The 24,895-nt window shown below is 39.1% G+C and overlaps 1 protein-coding gene across 3 annotated transcripts in view; it reads right to left on the reverse strand.

Annotated features, from left to right (window-relative positions):
• The window catches only part of SMOC2 (SPARC related modular calcium binding 2), a 150,264-nt gene that overhangs the window by 58,205 nt on the left and 67,164 nt on the right, over positions 1–24,895 (reverse strand). For 2 of the 3 annotated variants that reach the window (XM_030035697.2, XM_030035696.2), the window contains exons 5-7: positions 21,461–21,508; positions 16,993–17,076; positions 16,134–16,208 (exon numbers count right to left, since the gene is read on the reverse strand). In XM_030035697.2, the coding sequence (XP_029891557.1) occupies positions 16,134–16,208; positions 16,993–17,076; positions 21,461–21,508 (207 nt within the window). The remainder of the gene's footprint in view (positions 1–16,133; positions 16,209–16,992; positions 17,077–21,460; positions 21,509–24,895) is intronic. The other variant, XM_030035698.2, reaches the window with a different exon arrangement.

The following is a 24,895-nucleotide window of genomic DNA, read 5'->3' on the forward strand; positions in this document are numbered from 1 at the left end:
TTGAAGAATGAAAGACCCCCTATCATGCTGAAAATCCCAGGCCACAATTTCTATTCCTGTAAACTAGAACCATTCCACTGTACACAGTAGGGATCACCAAGAGAAAAGTTGGTCCCTAGCTTATCCAGAACAATTTTAAAGGCTTCATAGACAACGCATAGTAGCAAAGTCAAAGACTTTTTGAACCAGTAAAATTAGAGTTTTAAAGTGTGACTAACGATCCTTAATCCTTTACAACCCATGGTTACTTTAACTGCTCAGAAGATTATTAGTTTTAAGTGTTTAACATACCACACAAATGGCCTATATCAATGGAATAAGCCTTGCATAAATACTTCCCCACAATCTGTTGTGTGTGAGAGTAAAGAACAGGTTTCAGAAAGTGTTAGTTTTCAAAGTGTTTGCTTAGCCTCCTTCCCACAAATATTTTCAACCCTTTCAGACCTGCTCCCATCCTGTCTGCCCACACACACATGCACACCTACCTCAGGCCTCATTTATTTTGAAGCTCTCTGCGACCAACAGAGAAAATCTAAAGGACTGGTTTTGGCAGAACTGTTCAAATAAAACAGATTCTAAATATTTAACTTTTCCAGATAATGAGCATCACAGGGAACAGCAATGTCGGCATTCAGTCACCTAATAAGGAAACGTTTCTATTATCACTTATGTGAAGACAGTTCTGTTATTCTTTCCACATATTTTACATTGTATGCTTTGTTTGTTGTTTTGTTGGTGTTTTTTTTTTTTTTAATTTGGGAAGATTAAAGGTTGTTTGATGGCTTGAAAATAACACAAAAGGAAGCTCAGTGCATGATGCTCCCAGGAGGTTGTGAAGCTGTTGCAACCAGAGCTGTTGCTGATTAAATCTGTCTATTGTTATAAGGCATTCTGGGCCAAACCAATCAACCACTAGCATAATTAATGAAGTCCACAAGGGCCTTTAGTGGGACTTGTTTTCATCAATCAGGAGGAACAAACACAGACTAAAGAAGAGTGGAAAAGCCTGAGTATTTACAAACCTGCTTGCCTTGGGTCACGCTTGTGAATAATTGCAGTACAGTCCCGTAGCAAGTACCACTGAACACTAGAAATTTTGCCTCATATACGTAGGCTCATTTAGCTAAAGATAACATGGAGGTGAAGACACAGGCTTTCCCTTGCACCAAAGTCATGGGCATCCTCTTTTTGCTCATGTTCTACATATATATTTATTGCAATCATGCAATGGCAGCTACAGTTTGCAGAAAGAAGGGGAGGAATCTTTGAAGTTGTCAGTCAGTTGCAAGGAAAAAGAGTGAAAATCCAATGTCATGATTTATGTGACTGAAACAAAGAAACCAACAAACAAAACAAAAGGCAGGAAGTCTAGATGCAAAATTGAAACTGAGAGAAAGGGTTCAGGTAGTGCCCTTTCATTTAGAGAAATGTAACTATTTCAACATTTTTTCTCTTCACTTCCACCTCCTGTAGCATGTAAGTCTGTAAAGCTCCTTATTGTATTCAATAGTCCTGTACTAGACACTGTCTCTACCACCTCTCTGCTGAAAGTTTTGCTTCTGCTTGCATTGATCTGGCCAGACTGCAGCAGCCCTCCCAGCAGCAGAGCCAGGGTTCAAGCCCCGGAGTTCCTGGCTGGCTGCCCCCAATGTAAGCAACGAAACCACGCTGTCTCCCTGCACTAGCTGACGTCAGATGCTTTCGCATACAATACTTTGTAGGCTGCTTAAGTCTCCCCAGTGACATCCTGAGGAAGTAAAATTGGCACAGAATATAGGCCAAGACTCTGAGCACTGGTCATTCAGACTAACAGTGTTGATGTTATGACACTCGCATTGGGTTTTATTTGTAAAATATAAATGAACTTCCACAAAAAAGTTACAGCCTTGACTATGGAAACATTCTTCCTTAGAAAAGCAGTGGATTAATGCCAAAAATATACTCCACTACCTTTAGGATCAAACATCTGCTCCCACAGTACCCTGCAGTATGGATATCACAACTGGACACGGTATCCCTGAAATGGTCTCTGAAATCCTACATAGATAGGTAATAACACTTTTCCATGCTTACTCAATCTAGGAATCAAACTCTCTTTCCTATCCATTGCACTGTTCAACTGGTTGCTCCTAAGAACTCTCAGCTTGGTTTTGGAGTCACTGCATTTTCAGAATACAGCCTGCAAATTCATAGCATGATCTACAGCCTTTATTCCTTGATTATTCTCCTCAGAAGGCTTCCAGTTCATGCTCTTGGCTGCAATAGTCAAAAAGAGAATGTGGAAGAATAGAGAGAGGAGAAATCAGTGTTACAAGAAAAGCCTAAAACAGCAGCATTTGAGATGGAACAATGATACCTAGGTAAAAATCGAGAAATAGGCAATGAAGATCAGCTATTGACAGAAGAGAAAGCAAAATGCAGAGAAAGGACTGGAAACAGAACAGGGAATTCTGTGTGTGTAACCAACACTGAAGATGATTAATTATGCCAGAGATAACAGAGACTGTGATAAAATTGCATAAGGCTCCAATAAAAGCAGGTATGAAAAAAGGTGAATTAAGCTTAAAGATAGCATTCTGACCCACAAACTTTCTTACTCAATTATACAGGGAACAAAAAGATCCAAAGCAAGGCTTTTTTCCTCTAGCCTTGCTGTGGACGGGGATGCTCCATATAAAAGTCGCACGGGCTCATTTTGACATTGTATTGAAAAGGTAACTGCACCATGACATCCTTGAGGCTAGCACTATGGTTTGTTATGTGACATTATATACTCAGACATGCATGAAGATATTAATAAATACTCAATGCTTATGAATACACATATGCTTCAATGTGTAGAACACATCACCTCATCTGGAGAGAATGAGGCTGTACAGAAAAGTAATAAAGAGAAAATACTTTGTTCACTCTTTCAGCTGGCAATACAACTGGAGTAGCTGAGCCGTTGTGCTGACAGCACATCCATTAAAGTCAAGAGGAATTCCAGCTATGCACTAGCAGCAGGATTGGGGTGGACTGTCCTATTATCACTGATCCAGCAGACTGATATACCACATACTAACTACTTAAAGAAATGAGTGTGCACTGTGTTTCCAAGAGAGGCAATAACACCATCATCAGTCCTGTACCGCTAATGTCCCCATTTAGAAGAAAAGTAAAAGAAAACTAAAAAAAAAAAAACCTCCAGGCCTGATTCTCTTCTCTCCTCATAAGGCTTCCAAGGGCATTACCCTTCTAATGACAGTGGAGTCACTCCTATTTACACCACTCTGAGTAAAATGAGGCTTCGTGCCTGCTGAAACTAAACCACCTACTCCTACAGTCATTTGCTATTATTATATTGGACTGTTTAGTTAAAGGGGTGAACTACAGGATGTATGACTACATTAGAAGTCACTGTTTCGTACTTGGGATGTTGGTAGGGAAAGGGGGAGAAGTGATCTTTCAAACCACTGACATTTATACTGGTATTTTTGGCTTTGCTGCTTCTCTGTTGTATCAACTCAAAGAAACTAAAAATCATCTCAAATTGCTTTTTAAACCTGATTAGAAACTGCAAGAACCCCAAAATTATAAGTCCGTTAAGCTAGGTGGGATGTAGCCTTTATTCAGCCAAACAGGAGAGCAATGAGAATAATGATTCTCTCACTACCTTCAGGCAGCAAGGGCTATTGAGATTATGGCTTTAGCTACACGGTGGGAGTTTTGGGAAAGTCAGAGAGGAACCATCCAAGATCAGAAGTTACTTACACTTCTTCTCCCCAGTCCAATGAGGTAAGTAAACCAACAGAAAGGGTCCCTACCTTGTTGTCAGCCAGAATAACTAGGCACAGTGCTGTTGTGAAAGAAGGGTGAACTACACCATGACAGAGTGTGATGGTCATGAACCTCCGCAACTAATCACCTCCCTGCCTCTGTTAAGAGCCTCCATTGTAACAGTGTCTGTGGGTGAATTTGCTACATGACAAGTAAACACAACCAGACAGGATCAACCCTTGTCAGCTCTTACATCAATGGGAGTTTGCCTCAACACAGACCTGAAAACTTGGCCTCATGACTGAGGGAGACACTCAACCCTTCCTACAGTTTGAACCTGAACAGCTCATGCAATCCTGAACTATCTTCTACTTTCTTGCCAAAACTGTCCCAGCTTTTTGGGGCACGAGAGGTGTTAATTTGACTTTATACTCCTCTGCTTCCAGATCAAACACCAACCAGTCTGTTGCCCTGATCTAACTGGGTGCACTGGAAAACAATTCAAGGGCATTATAGGTCACCTACATTTGAGGAATTTATGTATTTATAACGCATTCTAGTCTAACAAAAACTGCATCTAAGCAATCATCCAAATAGAGGACAATAAAAGTCCTTTCATTATGATGAGTTTTCTTTACTCACTGAAGGACAATAAAAGTGGTAAGTTTAAATAACATTAAGATCTCACTGGAAAACAATGAAACAAGGTAACCAACTGTTTAAATGGTGATAATTTTTTTCATAGCTTGTTATGACTGTAATAGGGTTGGTTGAAAAATTTCATTGTGATTGTCTTTGGTGGAAAACCAGATCTTTAAATGAAAAGATGTTTTTCATTCAAAGTGTTTGTTTTTCATAAAAAATGTGATTTTTTTTATGAGAACAAAACAAAAACAAAAACCCACAACAAGTTGTTTCTTTGTGTTGAACTTCCCAGAGAATCACAAAATCCAAGATGCCTACAAGTGTTCCGAGGTATCTCTGAGTTTTTAAAAAGGGGAGATTGTTATATCCTGCAGGTATAGTCAGCCTAAGGACCCTGGCCCCTGAAAAAGAAGGGACTAATGAAGTTTCAAAATTACAGCTCCCACAAGGCATTACTTTGACCAATCAATATTTTGAGTTTTGAGCCAAAACTATTCAGCTTTTTGAAGTTTTTTTTGTTGTTGTTTGAATTTTCATCTTGAAAATACGATTTTTAGCTGAAAATGCATACCTTTTCAAAAAAGTTCCCTAAGAAGTAATTATTTTCCGTAGAAGGCTGCATTTTCAATCAGTTTGGTATATTAAGCTTTGCCCTCTCTTTTCCCTTGTGTTTTGTAATGCACCAAGAGAATTTAAGATCTGAAATTTAATTTACAGCCTTAATCTTATTTAAACATAGTTTTATTTGTGGTTGAATGCAGATACTTGGCCTGCCGTTCTTAAACTAAAACAGGTATTAAAAATAGCTTAATGAAAAACAGTGGTCTGTCTCTTCAACCACTGCTTCTTCTCCAGTAACATAGAAATCTAGTGCATTATGGCAACAATAGTTAATGTTATTTCTAGGCAGTGCAGAGTGCAGGGAAAACATAGTGTCTAGCATTTATCTGGAACAGTCTGCTATGAGAGAAGACAGAGCATGATGGACAGGGTGGAGTGAAGCAGAAAGCAAGCCAGTAATAATACAATACTTGGGGTATATACAGCATCTTGCAGATTAAAAGATCTCAAAGTGGTTTTACGTACTTTAGCGATATAATTTGGCTAGAACAAGTTCCCTTGTGCCAATTATGAACCTTGGTGTGGCTTTTCATGGAAAGGAAAGGAGACTACACCAGTCCCAAACAGAAAAGCCAGTGTGTTGCATTAAGGACAGGCTAGGGGAAAGGATCCATGGATGACAGCATTAACCTGGGACCTTGGTAGTCCATAAAAGCTGACACTGAAGTAAAGACCTGGACTGATGCAAGAGCTGCATTGCAGATGTGTGGCCAACACACAGGTTTTGGGGTGAATTCCACTCCTCCCACAGAAGTCCCTGTAGGAGTTGAATTTCTCTTGCTTGGAAATGGAAAATGCTAACATTATTGATGAAGCCTCAAAAAGTTCCTGCGTCACATGGCAATTTTTTCAAGAATTAATGAAAAAGCCAAGGATCTATTGGAAAATAATTAAGGAATACATGAACTGTAGCATAAGCTGTCAATCTTTTCAGGAATGCTGTTCAGAGATACACCATTTGACAAATAAGACAGTTGGAAGTCATATGTGATAAATCATCCCATTAAAAATCCCTCCAAATTTAAACCACCGTGACTGCCCAGAACCTGATCTACCAGGGAACATCTTGAAATGAATTCAGACTGTCAGAAATGTAAATGTCAGGAAACTGAGGTAAAACTTTGACTCCAGCCACCAGGGCTGATTCATGTTACATGGCTACCGGTCCTTCCATGGTCCGTAGCAGTCAAGAGTTTTTGTGCAGAACGTGGCCAGATCAAGCAGTAGAATGCCACAGTTCACAGAAGATATTAACAGGGGAATATTTTGCCATAATTGTTTTTGGCTTTTTTTAAAACACTTCTTTCTCAGTTATTGGAAAGGTGGACAGTTGGTCATTTGACTTATCTTCATGGAAGAAAGAGAAAATTTCCTCAGAACAGTCTAGTCTGTCATATAAAACCAGAATAATCTTGCCAGAACAGCTCACTGGATGACTCTGATTAAAATTAAGAGCGAAACTTAAAATTTTGGTTTTCTTAAAATTAGCATTTTTAAGAATTTTTATCAGCTCACAGAAGAAGACATAAGGAGTTCTTAACCTTGCAAAATGTAGGAGAGAGTTTGGTGGCTACCCTTGGAATGATGGAATAACTTTCTTCACCATCTATATTCCAGACAGGGTTTCTTGTTCAAGAGCATAACCACCAATTTACTGAAGTTTTGAAAATATGAGTCTCAGAGCTCTCTGACATTGCAGGTATTTCTTTCACTTTGTAATATATTTTTTTACTGGCTTGACCTCAAGAGTAGTAATGGATTCTGAATATTTCAGGAAAAAAAGGACAATTGTTTAGATGCCAGTTTGCAAATTTAGATGCCAAATTCTATATGCTCACACTTGACCTGGGCCTCCTCCCCAAGAAAGTACATCAGGATCAAGAAAAATTTTGCCTTTACTGTATTGATAAAGATATGCAAAGGTTACTGTCTATGTTCATTGCTTTTAGGGTTGTTGCCTGTGGGGGGCAGGGGCAGGGAAGGGAAGGCATCTCTGCATGCAACATGGATGTCTTCTCCTAACTATCAGGTCATTGGGACGATGATGGAAGGCCTGGCAGCTCTTACTGCCAACCCTGCTGGACTTCTAATTGCCAGCAAAATTTGGAAGACCTATCTTCTACATACCACCCAGCAATCATAGTATAGCCATAGCCAGATCCAGACTGTCTTGACTGAAACATTTATCTATTTCCCAGAAAGATTATGTCTTTAGATATGATCCAGTCCAACATGTTTCTATGCATTAACATGATTTACGTGATTTTTTTTGCATCTGTCATTAAAATATAGACTGTTAGCCTGACAACCCTCTTAGGATTTATGAAGCTTATTGATGCTTTTATGATTATGCAATCTGACATCTGGTAAACTGTGGAAAGCTGCACATAGGTGGGGGAGTGCATGTCTAAAAACTAAAGGAGAACTTCAAGCAGGACTGTTGTGTCATTTACTCGCTGCAGAAAGTAATCTGATATAATTAAAAATGGTCAGGAAAGATTACTATCTTTTGGCATCAAATTTTAACACATGCAGTAAAATAGAAATTATCAACCTTGCATAAAACAGATCTTTTCTTTTTTTTTTTTTCTTTTTTTTCTTTTTTCCCACAGTGGGGGTCCAATAAAACCTTGGAACATCCTGAGCATAAAGAACATCAATTGGATGTAAAACAGAACTCTATTTTTTAATGGTTTAGGATGGGAGGATCTTCCCCTGTAGTGGGAGGAAAAAACTGGAAATGTCAGTGCTTGATCTTTATAAAGGTTTTGAACTAATACGTAAAATTAAAATGAAGATAAATTAAAATGCTTGTGAAAAGTATTATTGAAGATAGGACAGTACTATAATAAGCATGATCCAGCAGCCTGCAAATTAAGAATGTATCATAATATACAAGCACTGTGGGGAGGTCTGGAAAGTTTTATCTTCCTGGAAGAGGCTGAAAGAACTGAAAGAAAACTGTAATTTTCCTTTACCAATTTAGGACAGGCAAGGCAAGGCAAGTAAAGTAAAGTAAAGGCAAGGCAAGGCAAGGCAAGTAAAGTAAAGGCAAGGCAAGGCAAAGAAAGGAAAGAGGACCAAAGAGTATGAAGAGTAATTTTCTTCATAGGTGAAGAGGGTGAAAAGTACTGTTCTCTCTTTGTGTAATAGCTAAATCAAGACCAGGATATCATTAAAAATTGCTACTGAAAAGTAAGACAAAGCTCTCCATTAGGAGCTAAGTCAACCATTTACTGATTGGCCCTAATGGTGTGAGCAACCAGTAGTTTCAAAGCCACCAGTTTTTCAGCTGCCAAGGAGTATTCTAAAAGAATACTACTCTGGAACTATTCTGATTCTTGACAGAAAAATAACAAAAAATGGAAGAGAAGAGAACTACCTCCTACTCTTCAAAATATTTAAAAATAAAACAGTAGGGGATATAACAAGACGTGACAGTGCCTCACACATCTCACTCCGCAAGTTTCTTAACGATGCAAATCACAAATTACAGTTCACTCCAAATAATTGAGTTCATTCAGGAACTATAAAGGGAACATTTAGTGTGTTAGCAACCAGAGCCAATCCAAAGAGTCTGAGAAGGCCATAAGACTTAGCCTGGAAGCTTCCAGTCCTCCTTTATATCAGTTTTTCTTACTTAACTTCCTCACAATGCTTTTCTCTTTATCCTCCATGCACAGTTTGCTGAGATAACAGGCCAAACAACAAATATTCTACTAGCTGATGTCTTCCAGCACCACAAATTTTACAAGGCCCAAAAGCCAGATCTGTGGCCATCACAAAACATTCAGACTTCAGCTGTAGATGTCATGAAAAAATGCTGGTGCCATTTCTGGTGTAGGGCAGATGAGCCCAAGCTATACAGTTCACAGTAATAATATCTGGATTTGAACTTGTCCAAAATTTGGCAGAGACTGACTGCCCATCTGTAATGGACTGAGCTCCCATTGGCAGAATCCACGTGTGAACTTAATAGCCAATTGATATGTTTGAAGATTTATTTAAAATCAAGAGTTCTGCCTTCGACTTTCCTTTCATAGCTTGAATTGAGGTTCTTAGGGCTCAATTCAATGCCATTTCTGGTACTCTAGACTATCAAACCTACATGCAAGACCACCACAGATTTCCAGTAGGCTCTCATAACTCCTCGCCCATGCAGATATCAGATACACCAGGCCATAGGAAGGCAGGAGATGCCTATCTTTCAGCAACTTACTCCCACGCTCTTGGTTTCCCCAGCTACAGCCAATAGCTGTACTTACAACATATGTTTGGGAATGCAAACCCCGTCTTTGAGTTTGGCTTATACCTCACCAATTGTTGGGAAAAAAAATTGTCTTTAGGGCTGAAATGAGGTAATAACGGGGAAAAAAATCACTGTTTTCCCTATGTAATCAGTGATTTGCAATTAATGAACCACTCCTACTCAGGCTATTCTCCTATGCAAATCTACTTTATATATTCATTTAAACTCAATTTCTGAGGGTCCAATATAGGCGTAATGCATTCAGAGTGAGTAGGACTCTTTGGACATACATGAATATTCTGCTCCAAAGTCTTCACCTGCCCCTCCTTTAATGCTGAATACAAGCAAATTTGAGAATGGAAGATTGGCCAAGGTTCTGCAGGCCAACACATGACTTACTAGGAAACCCTGCTGAAAAATGGAGGCAACAAGCTTTTAAAACACTTTCAGCCCCCTCTTCCCTGTGTTCTTTTCTCAGTTTGTTATGATATCCATTTTGATTTCCTTCTGTTATAACTGGTTTCATATCTCAAATCTTCACATTGCAAAATAAGCCTAATTCAAAATAGTTCTAGAAAAATGCTAATTAATTTGTAATAAATACCTAACTGGGAACATGCAACTGGATCTTATTTTTTTCTTGCTAGCTCACACACCTTCAACTGCATGTAATTTATCTTCAGTCAATATTAAAAGCAACATCTGGAAAATGCAACAATTAATGAGAATAAATACAAAGTCACTGAGCTGTTACTCATTTTCCTGTCTGTAAGTTATTCATTTTCCTATGCTTAGAAAGGAATGGCTATTAGAATTGATGTGAACGGGCAGACGCACAAACTCTTACATTTATTTCCTTTGAAAGAAAATGCTATTTTTGTTTTTTCATGCAGGCTTTTTTAAAATCAGGGCTGAGTTTTGCCAGGATAGGCATAGCAGGAGGATGTTAGCCAGGTTCACTTTGGAGTGAACGTGAGTGTTTGAGTATGGAACAAGGTTTGCCTTGGTTCTTTGTAAGAAGGTGACTTTCAGGGAATGATCAGTGCACAGGGATCCCACTGGAACAATTGCCTCTCAGAAACAAAACAAAGCAAGCTAACAAAACAGTAACCTCACTGACAACCAACATAGTTTCCATGTGAGAAAAACTCGTATGTACAAATGCTTTAAAGCAGTCAGATGACAAGGCAATAAAAACTGCATTCAAATGTCAGAGTGTCACTCTATCACATTAGTCAATCTCACTGGCAGACTTGGCCAACAGATTCAGACTATACAGACAGATAAATGCAAGCAGCTAGTTGGTATAGATACAGACACATAACTGCTAGTTACATTATCACTTTAAGTTCCTTAGTTTAGTCTATTAAGAATGTATTCACAGTAGACATTGCACTACCTGTTATCATTTGCATTTGCAGCTAGTCTATCCTACATAACTGTATGTTCATTTCAGTGTTGTCCCAGATGGCATTTTGAGAATGAAACTCCTGTTGGATCAAGCCCTCTGGGGCTAATTGATAAAATCTTGTAACAGATTTTTACAGCCCTGAAACTGATGGCCTGTAGTAAAACAGCAGCAATAAAACACTATTCCGTTGTGTCAGACAATTAAATAAAAAGCTAAGTGTTCCTTTCATGTGTGCACAGCCAAAGAGAAAATAGAAATTGAAGATGATTCTACATTACCAGAATACCCAGGTACAGTGGCTGAAATCTGGGCACTCTTGAAGTCACTAAAGCTGTAGTTTGACAAGACAATGAATTCTGATTTAGGATTCTTTGTTGTGGATGAAAAATGGCATATTCACATGATCCACTACTTTTTGCATAGATGCGTTAAGAATTTTGCTAGCCTGACCCTGCCTCAGCAGCCTTTATGCCAGAACAGGGTTTCCTCTGGGCCAACCCTATTTTATGCTGGATCGTGTATGGCTTGTCCTCCAGCACCTGCTTAAAGCATATAAGCATAAAGCTGGCCGAAGGCACGAAGCTGGCAGAAGCACTGCATCACGGGTCCGTGCCTGATCCAGATGAAACGTGAACTACTGGGTGAAGTAGTAGCATGTAGTCAGAGCATGAATGGTTGTTCAAACGCTGTCTGGGAGTTCTGTCACTGGCAGCCAGGGGCCCTAAATTTCTACCCACTCATTTCATGCGTTTAAAATTTAACTCATGAATCAAAGTCAAGTTCAGTAACGTACAAAGAAATGTGACAATTTCTTCTTGTCTTCTATTTTGCCGGTCATACCGGATTACCAACAAAACAAACACCTATTTTTCAATCACTTTACAAAGCTCATTAAATGAACTACACAACTGATCAATGAACATATAAATCATTAGTGCTAATAATGCCATACTATTTAATCTTTAAGGAAACAGAATACGAAAGTATTAATAATAAGAGAATAGAACTGAATAGTAAATACATGAAACTGTACTGTGTCTTAGCCAATGATACATTGTTTAACCCTGGCCCTTTTAACTTGAATTACATTATTACCAGAATCTCTAAAGACCTTAAGCACATATAGAAGTATATTCCAGATTATGAATGAGTTTTTGCATCCTGTGTTTGCAAAATTAATGAAATTTTACACTGAGTATTATTCATTCTCATTTGTGTGGTGTACAGATTGTACTTAGAAATTACTCAGTACTGTAAGAATTTTTTTTTAAATTAACAGTATTATCAGTTAAATTCACCCTATTTGTTTTTCATGGAAGTGTTCCCACAACAGACTATTATGAAAATTTGGCTCTTAAATTCAAGCTAACAAAATGAACCCTAAGCTTCACTGGCCATTGTGAAAAGGATTAAACTACCCTTCCTTTGCATATAGTCAAACTCAAAAAAGGGCATCCATCCTCTGAAAAATGTCACACTTGGTTCCCAAGAATCCCACAGGGATATTAAATGCTGGTAGAGCCGATGTAGCAGGGAGAACCAGAGAGATCTACAGTCCAACCTGAGCTCTCCTCAGGGAACTGCATTTTCTCTTAGGCGATGCAAAAGTGCCTGTGCTGTCACGCAGTGTTCTCCACCACTTCAAGGCTGCACCTCGCCCTGAAGCTACAGTAACTGGCAGCTGCTGAGGACAGAGTCCAAATTATCCAGTTTTGTCAAGCCAAAAAACTTTCTGTCCTCTGGTCTTTACAAAATACAAAAGCTCTAAAAGACTACCTGGATTTTCAACTGATACTGGGGTGGGATAAAGTTCACCTAAAGCATAGATACCTTCATATTGGTTAGAGGTCTAAACTAGTCACCATGCCCAGTGAGGTCCAGTTGCCCAGTTAGCTGGCCAAGCGCAGGTGTTGGCTTTATGATGAGCTGGGCTCCTTTCTCGCCTCCACTGACCACGCTGACTGCATCTCCACAAACTATCAGCAGGAGTTTAGACACTGAGTTCACATACAGACAGCAGCGCTTAGGCTGCTACGTTCTGATGTCTTGATCAGAACCCATATAGTCCCGTGTTCGGTGTTTTCAATGCATTCCTGTTTATTTTTGATAGCTGTTGCTATAATTCTTATTTTTGTCAATCTGATGTTGCAAACACACAATATTTTCTGTGAACTGGAGGAAGAAATGAGGAGTGTGGGGGTAAAAAGAAATCCAGAAGAAACAAAAAAAATCACAAAATACCTGCAAAGGCACCAAGCCATATGTATAAAACATAATCTCAGCAAACACCTATGTTATTTTTAGCAACCAGATGCATACTTTTTTCTAATTCTGGAAAGAAAAAGTATTTTAAACAATTCTGAAAATCATCTTCAACACACAAAAAGAGCTAAAATGGAGATGTTTCTACCCAAATCCACCACTCTAAACAGTTATTGTTACATGACCCGATGCTGATGGGGTTTTTGCCAGCCATAACATTTTGTCATCAAAAGCCAATAGGTTAAATACCACTCCACAAATGTCTTTAGTGAGCAGCAACAGCCTATTTCTCTGAACCAACAAAAAGAATATAAGGTAGAAGTCATTATAGAGCATGGATATGTAATCCCATAATTTCATGCCCTGCATCTGTAAGTCTCCCAAATGCCATTACTCTGTGCTAAATTATTTTAGGCTGATTTAATCAAATGAAAGCACTGAATAACTAATATAAAGTAGAATTTCCTGAGCCATTATTTTCTATCTTCCAAAACCTAAAAGCTTATGCTGATTTTACTGGTTAATTGTAACTGGCAGGTCATTTGCAGAGTAGCAAAAGCAAACCACTTCAGCTTCAGGATGAGTACAATAAATTTAATGTATTCATTTGTGTTGCTTAACTCACAGAAACATTCTCCTAAGGAGATTGATTTCTCAGGTCAAGACAAGTTTCTTTATGACCTTGACTTGTTGACCATGATGTATCAGGACATATATTCAGGTAAAAACTAGAAAAAATAAAAGCAATACAGACTAAAATAGTCGGGTTTCAAGTAGAATATTTGGAGTTTGTCTGAAATTTTTATTATTATTTTTCTTTAGTCATTTTCTACAGGCAGGGCTAGGTCATAGTGCTATTTGCACCTGAAGAATTTATTTGAAAGCACTTGGGTTACTATAGAACAACAAAAGAAAATTTAGCCCATTATGAATAAATTGGGTTTCATCTTTTGTTTTATAAACACAGTTCATATGCAGACATAAATTCTACTCATTTTACTCAGACAAATACATTTCAATAAGCTTTCTGGTGTTTGTATGACCAAGTCTGAATCAGAGTTTGCTAAGCAAACTGAGTAAAGAAGACATCTGTATTTATCCCTCATATTGAAGCCTGGGTGTCCAAAGGCGGTGAGTTTACAATCCAGTGGATTCAGTCATGAGGTCCTTCCTTTTCTGTACACATAGCAGGCCAGAGTTCATTCTCTGTGGATGTTCCCAAAAGCCTTGGGACTACTCTGAGAGGTAATAAGGGGAAAAATCTAACCTAGCTTTTTCAAGACCTTAAAAGACATGTTTACTGAATATCAGTGAGGTTCAGCCATCAAAACAACTTACAAATATACTGTCACTGACACACATTATACTTTGGAGTCTGGAAGAGAGACACTGCCTAGCACAACTGGTGAAGACACTGGTTTTAGCACCTAGATTAATCTTGACTGATTATTTCATATTACACATACAAGAGAAGTTACAGCAGAGAGAGCAGCGGTCCCTTCTGGTGCAGCAGGTACACCTACAGATTAGAGCAAGGCTGGCTACGTAGTGTCTGCTGGCAGACTTCTGCTAGTCCGGGTACGGCACCACAGCCGGCAGCGTCCGCTAGCCCTCCAGAGACCCCCTGGACATAGCCCAGTTGTGAGCAAGTCTGATTGTCAGCAAATCCAACACAAGCATGCTTTTGATGCTAATGCACCATGGCTAGGAATCCTAAGACAGGTAGGTTACGCTTCTGGTTTCTCTTCCTTTGTAAATATGTCTTTAGATGGACTGGAGGTTACAAGTTCCCAGTAATAAACCCACCTTTTCTTTGGTGTTTTTCTAACTTTGTGTGTGTGTTGAAGCTTTGGCTTCCAGAAGCTGTACTGTAAACTCAAGAATTCTTGCTTTAGATCTAGTCTCTAGCACTTTAAAAATTAAACACTCCTAAAAGTGACATATTTCTATACACGTATTTTACCCAACAGAAATCCAAAAGGAATTCTGTTCTTGCTAACACTGACTAAATAAATGACAGAATGAATCTCCAGCACAGAAAGTGTTTGCTTCAAACTCTTGTATACACTCTGTTTAAGGTCCTCCCCTTAAGTGTCTACGGGAGAATCAAGGAGAGGAAAAAGTATTAATAATTATTGCTTTGATGTTAAAAATAGCTTATATAAAGGAATCTGTAAACCTCTTGGTAAGTATATGTCTGTCTGACTGTCTTATGATGATTGCTTGGCTTTTTAAGCCCTTTTGGGCCTCAATTCAGTAAAATACTTAAGCACAGTACTTAATGTAAAGCACAACCTCAATTGCCACTGGATCTGAAGCGTGCTTTTGGGTGATTTACTGAAACATAGCCTGTATCATTAATGTTTCCTTTCAAATTAAACATTTTGCCAGAGAGAAAGAAACCAGGGAACTCAAGAAGATTCTCTAAAGTTTATTCCACGGAAAGAAAGGAACAGTGAGGAAGGCATCAAAACCTATAGTCCACCAAAGCACTGAATGTATCTGAATATTTTAGAGGCTTCAGTGTTAGGACGTTCACCTGACATTCCTAGTGCAGGTTTAGAAAGCTCAATTCTGAAGAGTGATGAAAAAAAGTAAAGCCAAAATGCAACAATTATGAAACTGTCAACATAATTAATTCACACTAAACTGGCGGTCAGTCTGTAAAAAACAGGTGAGCGATGTAGCAAAAAAGTAAGTAACACTGTCTTTCCAATTTCCTGTTAACTGACCACTGGTTTCTGTTGGGACTTTGCTGCTCTTCAGGTTTGCCTCCTAAGATTTACCACCACACTGTTATTTTCCAAGCACGTTTTTGCTACGCATCACCCCCCAAAAAAGAAAATACAAGTAGATAACAAAGAGGCAGAGAATTAAAGAGGATGTAAAAAGTAAATGTCAGATCTGCTCAGAGATGCAAACAGATGTGAGCCAGAGGCTTTAGTGGAGTAATATCTGTTTACACCTAGTAAAGCCTGGCCAAAAATATTTCCATATAAAAGGAACATATGATGCACGAGCCTACAAAATCATCACAATGCAAATCATTAAGTCACTATCACATGATGAGAGTGGAAGCATAATGATTATTAAAATGGCTTTCACGTAAATGGCTTCAGTGTTAACAAGGCTTAATGCATGTCTTCACAGGAGCTTTGCAAAGTAAGCATAGCATAAGTTTCTTACCTGAGCTTTTATTGGTTTTGTTTTGTCTACTCTTTACTTGCTCAGTCCATAAGGTAGGATAACGAGAAGCTATATCTAGAAAAAAAAACGACAGAAAAAAGTTGTAAATGTTACAAATCTTTAAAAACTTAGTAGCCACTGAACAGTAAGTGGCTAGTTTTAAAGATACATGGAGTGCACAGGTGCACAGGTTTGTATTAGGACAGTTAAAACCTTTATTCATGCAAAGGCATGAATAGTTCCTTCCTTATCCCATTCATACAAAAGGTTGAAAGAAATACTTTTATTTTATAAAATTATATTTGATCAGAATGAAAATCTCTCAGTGTGGACCCAAAATATGTAATAACTTCAGATCAGATTCTGTGAGCTTTGCAGTGAGTGGTAAGGCAGCCACAAGATAGGACTATCATTGCATGTAGGCCTTGAGCTTTCCATTCACAGAGCACCGAATTTCCCCAGAGGCAAATAAGCCTGGCAAAACATCAACCTTAATATTACTGGGCAATATGCTGAGGACAGAATTTACCCTTTAACTGCCTCATTTGGCTATGCAGTTTTAATCTGCACTCTGGCTCAGGTTTAAAACCTGTCTCTGCCCTGAGTGGTGACAATTAAAACTGCTAATGTCGGACTCCATAGCTACAGTGTCATCTCAAAACTATCACACAAAATTCATTGCTTGTAAGTAAAGACTGCTGTGTTTGCAGTCTTTATCTGGAAAAAGGTACAGATGCTGTCAATTTCTTGCAACTGCCCCAGCAGTTGCCCTAACTCTTAAGGTAGCTTTTAATGTTGTGGTATACGGTCCATACTGCATAGTTTAGTACCACACTGTTAAGTTCCTGTCGATGCTCACCTTCTTCATCACCTTGAGGCTGCGTCTCCAGCGCGGGAGCTGAGGCATCATCTGAATTCAGAATGGAAAAGATTTGCAAGGAGACTACAATTATGAGAGTAAGCTAAATAAGTGTACATACGTGATTGATACTAATGATTTGCACATAGCCCCGGCCGGTAAACAAACAAATATTTAAACATTATTTATAGGTACTACACAGCATAGATATATTGCATCTACAGACTACAGATTATAAATGGATGGCTTTTGAGGTTACGGCTGATGCAATGATTGCACTGTCTTTGATGAGGCATGAAGTGATCAGGTCTCTCCCTGGACAGTAATTCTTCCTTTTTAATGCTGCACATTGATACCTATAGATTATAACTGATCAAATCAGCATTTCTAAAGAAGTAATTAGATAAACGTATAGAAGTATTAAGACCTGTGAAAGCAAAAGCAGTCTGGGGTGAATAAGCGGCTGCAGACATGTTGACACCTTAAAATGAAAGGTTTTTTCGGCACAGCAGGATCTATGTAACAGTCAAGCTGATTTTATAAGCAAGATTCACAGATTAAAGAACCAGAACATTGTTTGCGTAATTCTTATCCTCTGGTCAGCCACCTCCATCCATCCACAACAAACCATTACTGCAAGAAAAGAGGGAGGAAAATTTACAGAAATTATAAGAGGATGTGAATAATATTAGGTTCAGTAAAACACAGTAAAAGTAGTGCTGGAAAAGAAAAATTCAATATGAAAAATTATTTAAGTTAGCATTCTGTGAGAAAGAGCAGTACCCAAAGACCCATCTTTACCTTATTACGTTTTTGTTATTTAAAATTATTGCAGCTATTGGGTAACTATGACTTAGTAGGCCTTGCTAGTACATATTTTCCAGTCATTACTGTTTCCTGCAGCATGGAGCTAACTCTAAGACCAAGGTGTCCCGCAGTAAACAGCATCTTCCATGTAAGGGTTTTATTAGCATTTCTTGCAGTTTTACAACTGGATCTCTGACCAACATAGTTTCCAGATTGCTTTCCTGGCATTTTCACGGAAGCTAGAACTGAAGGTAACCGAGAAGCTTCCTCTTGCATGTAGCCTTGCCGGGGTACCAGTGACCAGCAGCTTTGAGGCTAACACACTGCCTCTTTCCATTTCTTCTTGCTACTGCAATTCAGAAGAGCCTCCTCCTGTTCTCTTTGTTGTCACCATCACAGGGTTTTTTGTAAATCTGTATTGTCTTTATGTATATCATGCAGAGGATTTGGAGGCACTCCCACCTCTGCCTCTGGAGGCCACAGCCTAGTTTACAGCAAATACAGATACCAAGTAAATACTGATAGCAAGTAAAACCAAATTTGCATCCATGGAACACTAACCTCCATGCTTTTCACAAAACCAAAGCAGCAGCAACAGAAACTTATTTTCACTGCAAATGTTTTAACCAAAGCATAAGGAGACTTCTTGTAAGAATGCTCATTCTTCATGTCCACTCACTGACAGGATACTTTGCTCCAATGCCATAACAGACTGCCACTTCTCATTAGTTTTGCTGGCATTTTTGTGGTGTCCTCTGGGTGGTGGAATAAGACCATTGCTTAATTTCAGAGAGGCCCTCAAGAATCCTAGTGTACTGAGAATCAAGACATATATTTAGATCATCAATCAGTATGTGATTCAGAAAACCCAGAATTTCAGAGGGTCGCTTACGGTAGGTAAATATTACCAACAGCCCAGCCAGAAACTCGGTTTGGGGTTTAAATGACATTTTTCTAATAATTTTTTGGTACACAATTTCAGTTTGTGACACATTTGATCTTACGTTATTACCTGAAATTCAGATATAATGCTGTGACTTTAGCAATTATCAGCCTCATCAAAATTAGCCTCTTGAACTTTGTTCAAGCAGCATTTAAAACAGTTTATCAATTTATTTATTTAAAATAAAAAAAACAACTCAACAGATGTTTAATGATTGAGTCATAAAACTGGCCTCAGGTCCCCCCCACCCAAAAGAAAGAAAGAGGTTTGCTTTTGGTCATCAATGAACCAAACATTTGGCACAGGGTATCTGTAGAATCTAAAAGGCATTAACTTCACTCCAGAACTGGAGGAGCTACAACGGCTCCTGAACTACCCTTAATCTGCAGGAAGACACCCATATTAATGTACTGTTTGCAGTCTGTCAGGTACACCATCTTTTCATAAACACCTTTAGTGTTAAGAATGAAGAGGCACGTGGCAGTTCATTGTTCAAAACAACATTCAATAGAGAGTCACAACCACAGAGCAGTTCATCTCCATGTTACTTAGATATCTCTCAGGTTAATTGCATAGGTCTTCCTGGCTGGCACATGCATACCAGTCCTTATGTGCATACATTTAAACAGAAACCATTCTGTTTGCTGTCAGAGTTCAGTTACCAAGAACACAGTCCTGCAGTCAGCTAAGAACCAGAAAAAAGGGATGTGACCCCAATATCTGACATGTGCTTTTCAGAGAGTCTGACTATTTTCCTTGGATAGAGGAGGGAACTGCGGGGCCAGGGAAGATACTTAAGGAATTATCTTTTAAGCTTTATTCCTGTTCAGTTTAATGTGCAAATTTGCAAACATGAAAGCAGAGCTCCTGACCTCCAAAATCTGCAGCCAGAACTTTTCTTTCAGTATTGGAATATGCAGAGAAAGTGAGGTGCATGACTGCAACAGATACGGCCCGCCAGGTCATCTTCTCCTGTGAGTCTCTGTGGGACATCTTGGGAGAAGAGACTCTCAGGCTAAGTCTATGCTGTCTCTTGAGCAGAGTCCTCAAGACCACAATTGAAGGTCTGGAGTGTCCTCTGCAGCAGTGAGAACATCATGAACCTGCCTACGCTTGCTGGATTACAGTACGGGCAGGTACCCCCACCCAGGCACTCCTGGCTAGTCCTCAGGAACATGCAGAGGAAAGATGAGCAGGGAGCTCTATGGTCACTTCAAAAACTACTGCTGTGCCCTTTCCAGCTGAGCTACAAAATACTTCTTACTACGCTGACTGTGGAGCTGGAGCACAGCTCTTTAACTCAGTGAGCTGATCCTGTTCAGTACTCTCTGACGGTCGCTAAAGAGGTCGTGATGTCTCTGACAACGTGACGTTCTTTAAAGCGTACGGCAGTGACTGGCTGGGAGAAGGGTGGGGAGAGGACGTTAGCAGCATCTGAGGAGAGCCGGGGACCACCTGGGAGCCAGGCCAGTGGCCCTTCCTGCTGCAGGCCTGCGCTGGAGAACAAAACCAGGGCATGAATAAAATGCAACCGTGTCACTTTAAACACACATACATGTGATGCGAAGGGAGACCCGATAAATTGTGTTCATTTAAGTTTCCTGTTCTATGATTGTTCATTCAGGGGTCAGCAGCTCAGCTGCCACAGTCACAAACAAAAATAAAGGGTTTCAGACAAATTTTATATATGGGATAGTTCATTCAGTTCAAAGCTGAAAATGAAAGTCCTGACCTAAAGCAAATGAGTAACATAAGGTTAGTGGAACCCACAATTTGTCTGGAAATACATGAAGGAACAATTTTCCAGTACTTTGTAATTATTAGCTTTTAAAGAAGTACTGATTTTCTTAACCTAACAGCACAATACTTTATTTAAATGTTGGGTATATTACATTGCTGCAAAAGTTCCTGTAAAAAAAAAATTTCAGTTATATTTACAGTGCACCAAACAGATAATCATCAACATTAGCACTTCTTTAAAATTAATTTATGCCAGTGTAACTGGCAGCAACATTTAATATGTTATTTTCAGCTGAATTTAAAATTATTTTAAGCTTTTGGAAAGTGTAAGCTTCAATTTTGTTTAAAGCATAGACATCTCCCTCATTTAAATCTACCAGCTATGTTGGAGTTGCATCAGATTTTGTCCTGCCAACAAGATATACACTACGATCTATCTCTAACAACAACAATCATCTGGCCATTAATGTAAGTCATCAGATGGATTAATCACAATATAGAGCAAAGTGCTGGGTCCAAGATGACTCAAGCAGTGATTGCTATGGAAATAAAGTGAGGACTTCAGTTCCTGAGATTTTGGGACTGCAGAATGCTGTCTTTATCAGACAGACAGAATAATCTGTCCTCCAGGGCAAGCAAACAGTATGGGAAAATATTTCAGAATATGGCTATGGGAAGAAAAGTTTTCTTCCAAACAGCACAGAATAGCGAAGTCTGTAGGTCTGAGACTAGAAAAACATAATGTCTATGCATATATAGACAAATACACGCATACATATAGTTACGTTTATACTTGTAAGTTTACTAAATATCTACAGTGCAGACATAAAATGAATAGCATGTATGCATGTGTACATATTATATATGCAGCTATAATAGATGGTGAATATATACTACTAATTTAAACCTATGGAAAATCATAGTGGTGCATCCCACAGCTATTTTAGGTTCTATTTAAAGGCCAACTAAGATATTTACCTGTTTTTCCTGCACCTTCTCGTTGTGGCAGCTTCTCACTGACCGAACCTGCAATTGGAGAGAGGAATTAACCAGAGAAATATTATTTTCACTTTGAATACATTTTCTAAGAAACACAGTTCAGCTTTAATGATTCATTTTTATTCATTACAGCAATAAATATCAGCAAGCTCTTCCCTCGCAAACCAAAGACTTTCGCTTGGCCTGACTTCTGCATTTGGGTACGACCGATTTACTGTCAGACGCTACTTCGTGGCCAGCGCCGGACCCGAGCGAGAGAGATAACGCGAAACACGACACAGAGCCGAGCGCGAGGACGTGCTCACGTGCAGCAGGGCCGGCGTCTCCCTTCCCCGCCGAGCCGGGGAGGACGGGTCCCTCAGCGAGGCGCATCGCCCATGGCCGTCGCGGGCAGGGCAGCGCCCTTCCACAGAGTCCCGCCCGCAGGCCTCAGCTGCTCTGAGGGCCTTCTTCAGCCCCTGGCCCCCGATTAAAAACCGTCCCTTTCCGCTTCCAACACCTCACCGAAAGCCCCCCAGAACCCCGCGCTGGTGTGGAGCGGGGTGCGTCGGGACGGGGAGGCAGGGCCAGGGCCTGACTCCGAGTTTGGGCCCGAGCTGGCTGCAGGGGACGCCGCCGGAGCTGCGGCCCTTCGGAGCGGAGAGAGCGGGGCTGGGAAGGGAGAGCGGAATTTTGCAGGAGATGGGGTTTAACAGCTCGTTCCGCCAGCCTGGACTCCAACCCAGCCCAGCATCCCGTCTTGATTTCAACTCCTCGAGGGACGGAGAACCTGCTGGCTCTCTTAGTAGCTTTTTACAGGAGGTAGTTGTCCTTAGGGTTTAAAATACAAATACTTCGTTATTTCTTGCTTACATCTCACTGTTACAACCATGTGGATGATTCTAACTTCTAGCCACTTCTTATCGACATGTCTATCTCTGCTGCGTTAAAAAACACCTTTAAAAGTGGTATTTTTCTCTCTGAAGAGCCACATGGAGTGATCAAAAATTTAAAAGCATAACGTCTATCAATTCTTACCACATAGTTTCTTCTTATGTACACCTGCTTTAATGAAAAAAAAAACAACCAAACCCAACCCACATCTGACAGATGCTCAGAAGTGTGTGAAATAATTTGGTTGCCTTAATTTTCTTAATTTATTTCCCTCTGGAATAACTAAATTCACTGGTTTTAAAAGAAACAAACAAAAAACCCCAAACCTTTCAGCACAATAAATCTGTTCTAAAAGGACAATTTAAATAAGAGAACCCACTAAATCACAGGCCTTGTTTACCATGCTGAACTGATGGTTACTTCAGTTGAAGTATGAAGTTTAGACACAGGAGTGTGCCAGAGGGAAGACAGCTAACATCACAAACCTGGCATGCTGATTTTAAAGCCTCCATAAAAGAATACATGACAGTGCAGCCAAGCTGGTATTACCTTCTGAAGGATTCAGCTTTTTATGCAGCTTTTATATATCCATATAAAAAAAATATTCTAGTTTAGACTTGTTTCCTTTTTTGGTAGTGCTATATTTTTATTGTATTGTGTTTGAATCACCAGAAATTCAATATATTTAGTGATGCATCAGCACTAATTCAGACAGGAAAAATAAAGTCATTGTCACTGCAGGAATTATATCCAAGGGTGTTTGGGATAGCTTGCTCTAAATAGACTGCAACACTAATCCATGTTGTTCACTCTGAAGAGGAGGCAGATTCTTGCATTTATGCTAGCTGAAGCCAGAAGATCTGAGCTTTTTGGTGCTTGGCTTGAATTTGATAAGAGGCTCAGCTTGAACTCAAATAAGATGTTCCAGTTTTAGGAAGTACTGCATACAAAATTACAGGTTTTTCTAATTGCACTAAATACCAGTGATCCAATCTTTCCTCAGATTTCATCCAGTTACAATTAACTCTGTAGTTTCTCAATTTAATTTTGATGCGCAGGCATATAATTATAATTCTCTTGCAAATACAGAGATTTTAGGTCTGACTCTCATCCACACTAAAGCATTTTACACCAATTTGTGAGTAGAAATGAGGTCTCAGCTTGGGGAATGCGTGTGATGAACTGCCAGCGATAGCCCCTTTGCGCTAAAAAGAGTGTTAAGTAAAGCCTGAGTTTGACACTAGCATTGTCTCTCTATGTACATTCAGAACCACTATTATAAATTGAACTTAAAATGCAGTTTATACGTAATTTAACACATTGGTGAAATTTATATAATATTGCACATCTTAAACCAGAAGCAGAAAAATCTTTCCACATTTAATAACACCAAGATGCCTTCAGATTACTCCATCTGTATGTGAAATAATGAGAAATAATAACTATATGATATTCATGTACAGTCCAGGAGAATTGAATTCTTTTTTCTACGCTTTGCTTTTTTTTTTACCCTAAATTTTGATGGAAAATCGGTGGATGGAGGAAGAGTGGCATTCACAAAGGCTAACTTTATCATAGTGAATCTAATATCACTATAAAATTAGATTAATGCTAGGAAAATGAGGTTCACTGGGCTAACATTAATTTTTAATAGTCTTAGGAAGCTAACAAAAATATTCACAGAACTTCCTACAAAGGGGAATCTGTGCCCTTCACATAGTTTCACCCGAAATTTGCAATTTATGCAGCAGAAACTTTTCTTGTCTCCAAGCTGGAGGTGAGGAGGGGTTATTGAGCTTGTATCAGCTTTTTCCACCATTTTCTGAATATATTTAAGGTAGAAGTACTTCTAGCTTAAATGGTGATGGGAAGTTGCATTTGCGAGTTTCTAGGAAATTGTATCTTCAATACTCACGATGAATGCTCACATTTTCAGCTAGGCAAGAAACAGAAATAGCAACTTATAACTTCTCTAAAAGTTAGGCAATACAATCAGCTTCCATGTTTTCAGTGCCTGTAAGCAACCAAATTACCACATAAATATATTTATGGAATGGGAGAGGGCAAGGAGGGATATTAGATTCAGCAGCATTACTCTAACAAGAAGAATTTAGCACCATTCTAGCTTGAACATTTGCTTAGCCATCTATCCATTTATGATTCTGATGAATTAAAAAAAAAAAAAGGCAGAAATATTCATGCCTTAGTTTACTGCAAACCCCACAATTCCTCCCAGTTTCATTCTAACAACTTCTGAGGCACGATAAATCTTCCGAGGAATGTGATGTGAGTTTTGTGGTTTGTGATTTTAGCATATCCATCTTCTATAGTTCTGATCAGGTGTGACTGGACTTTAAAAGAGAAGGTGAAAGTCTATTATTATCTAGCTTAGAAAATGGTTTCTGTTCTCCTACTAAAGAATATTTGGTATGTAATCATTGAATGCAGATATCAAGAAACAGGAAAGCAAACTTCCCATGCTGTTCTCTGTCTTACATATGGGTGTGTCTGACTGTGTATGTACAGGGAAAGTACTGTGTA

The sequence above is a fragment of the Aquila chrysaetos genome, chromosome 13 (genome assembly GCF_900496995.4).
Source record: "Aquila chrysaetos chrysaetos chromosome 13, bAquChr1.4, whole genome shotgun sequence".
NCBI lineage: Eukaryota > Metazoa > Chordata > Aves > Accipitriformes > Accipitridae > Aquila > Aquila chrysaetos.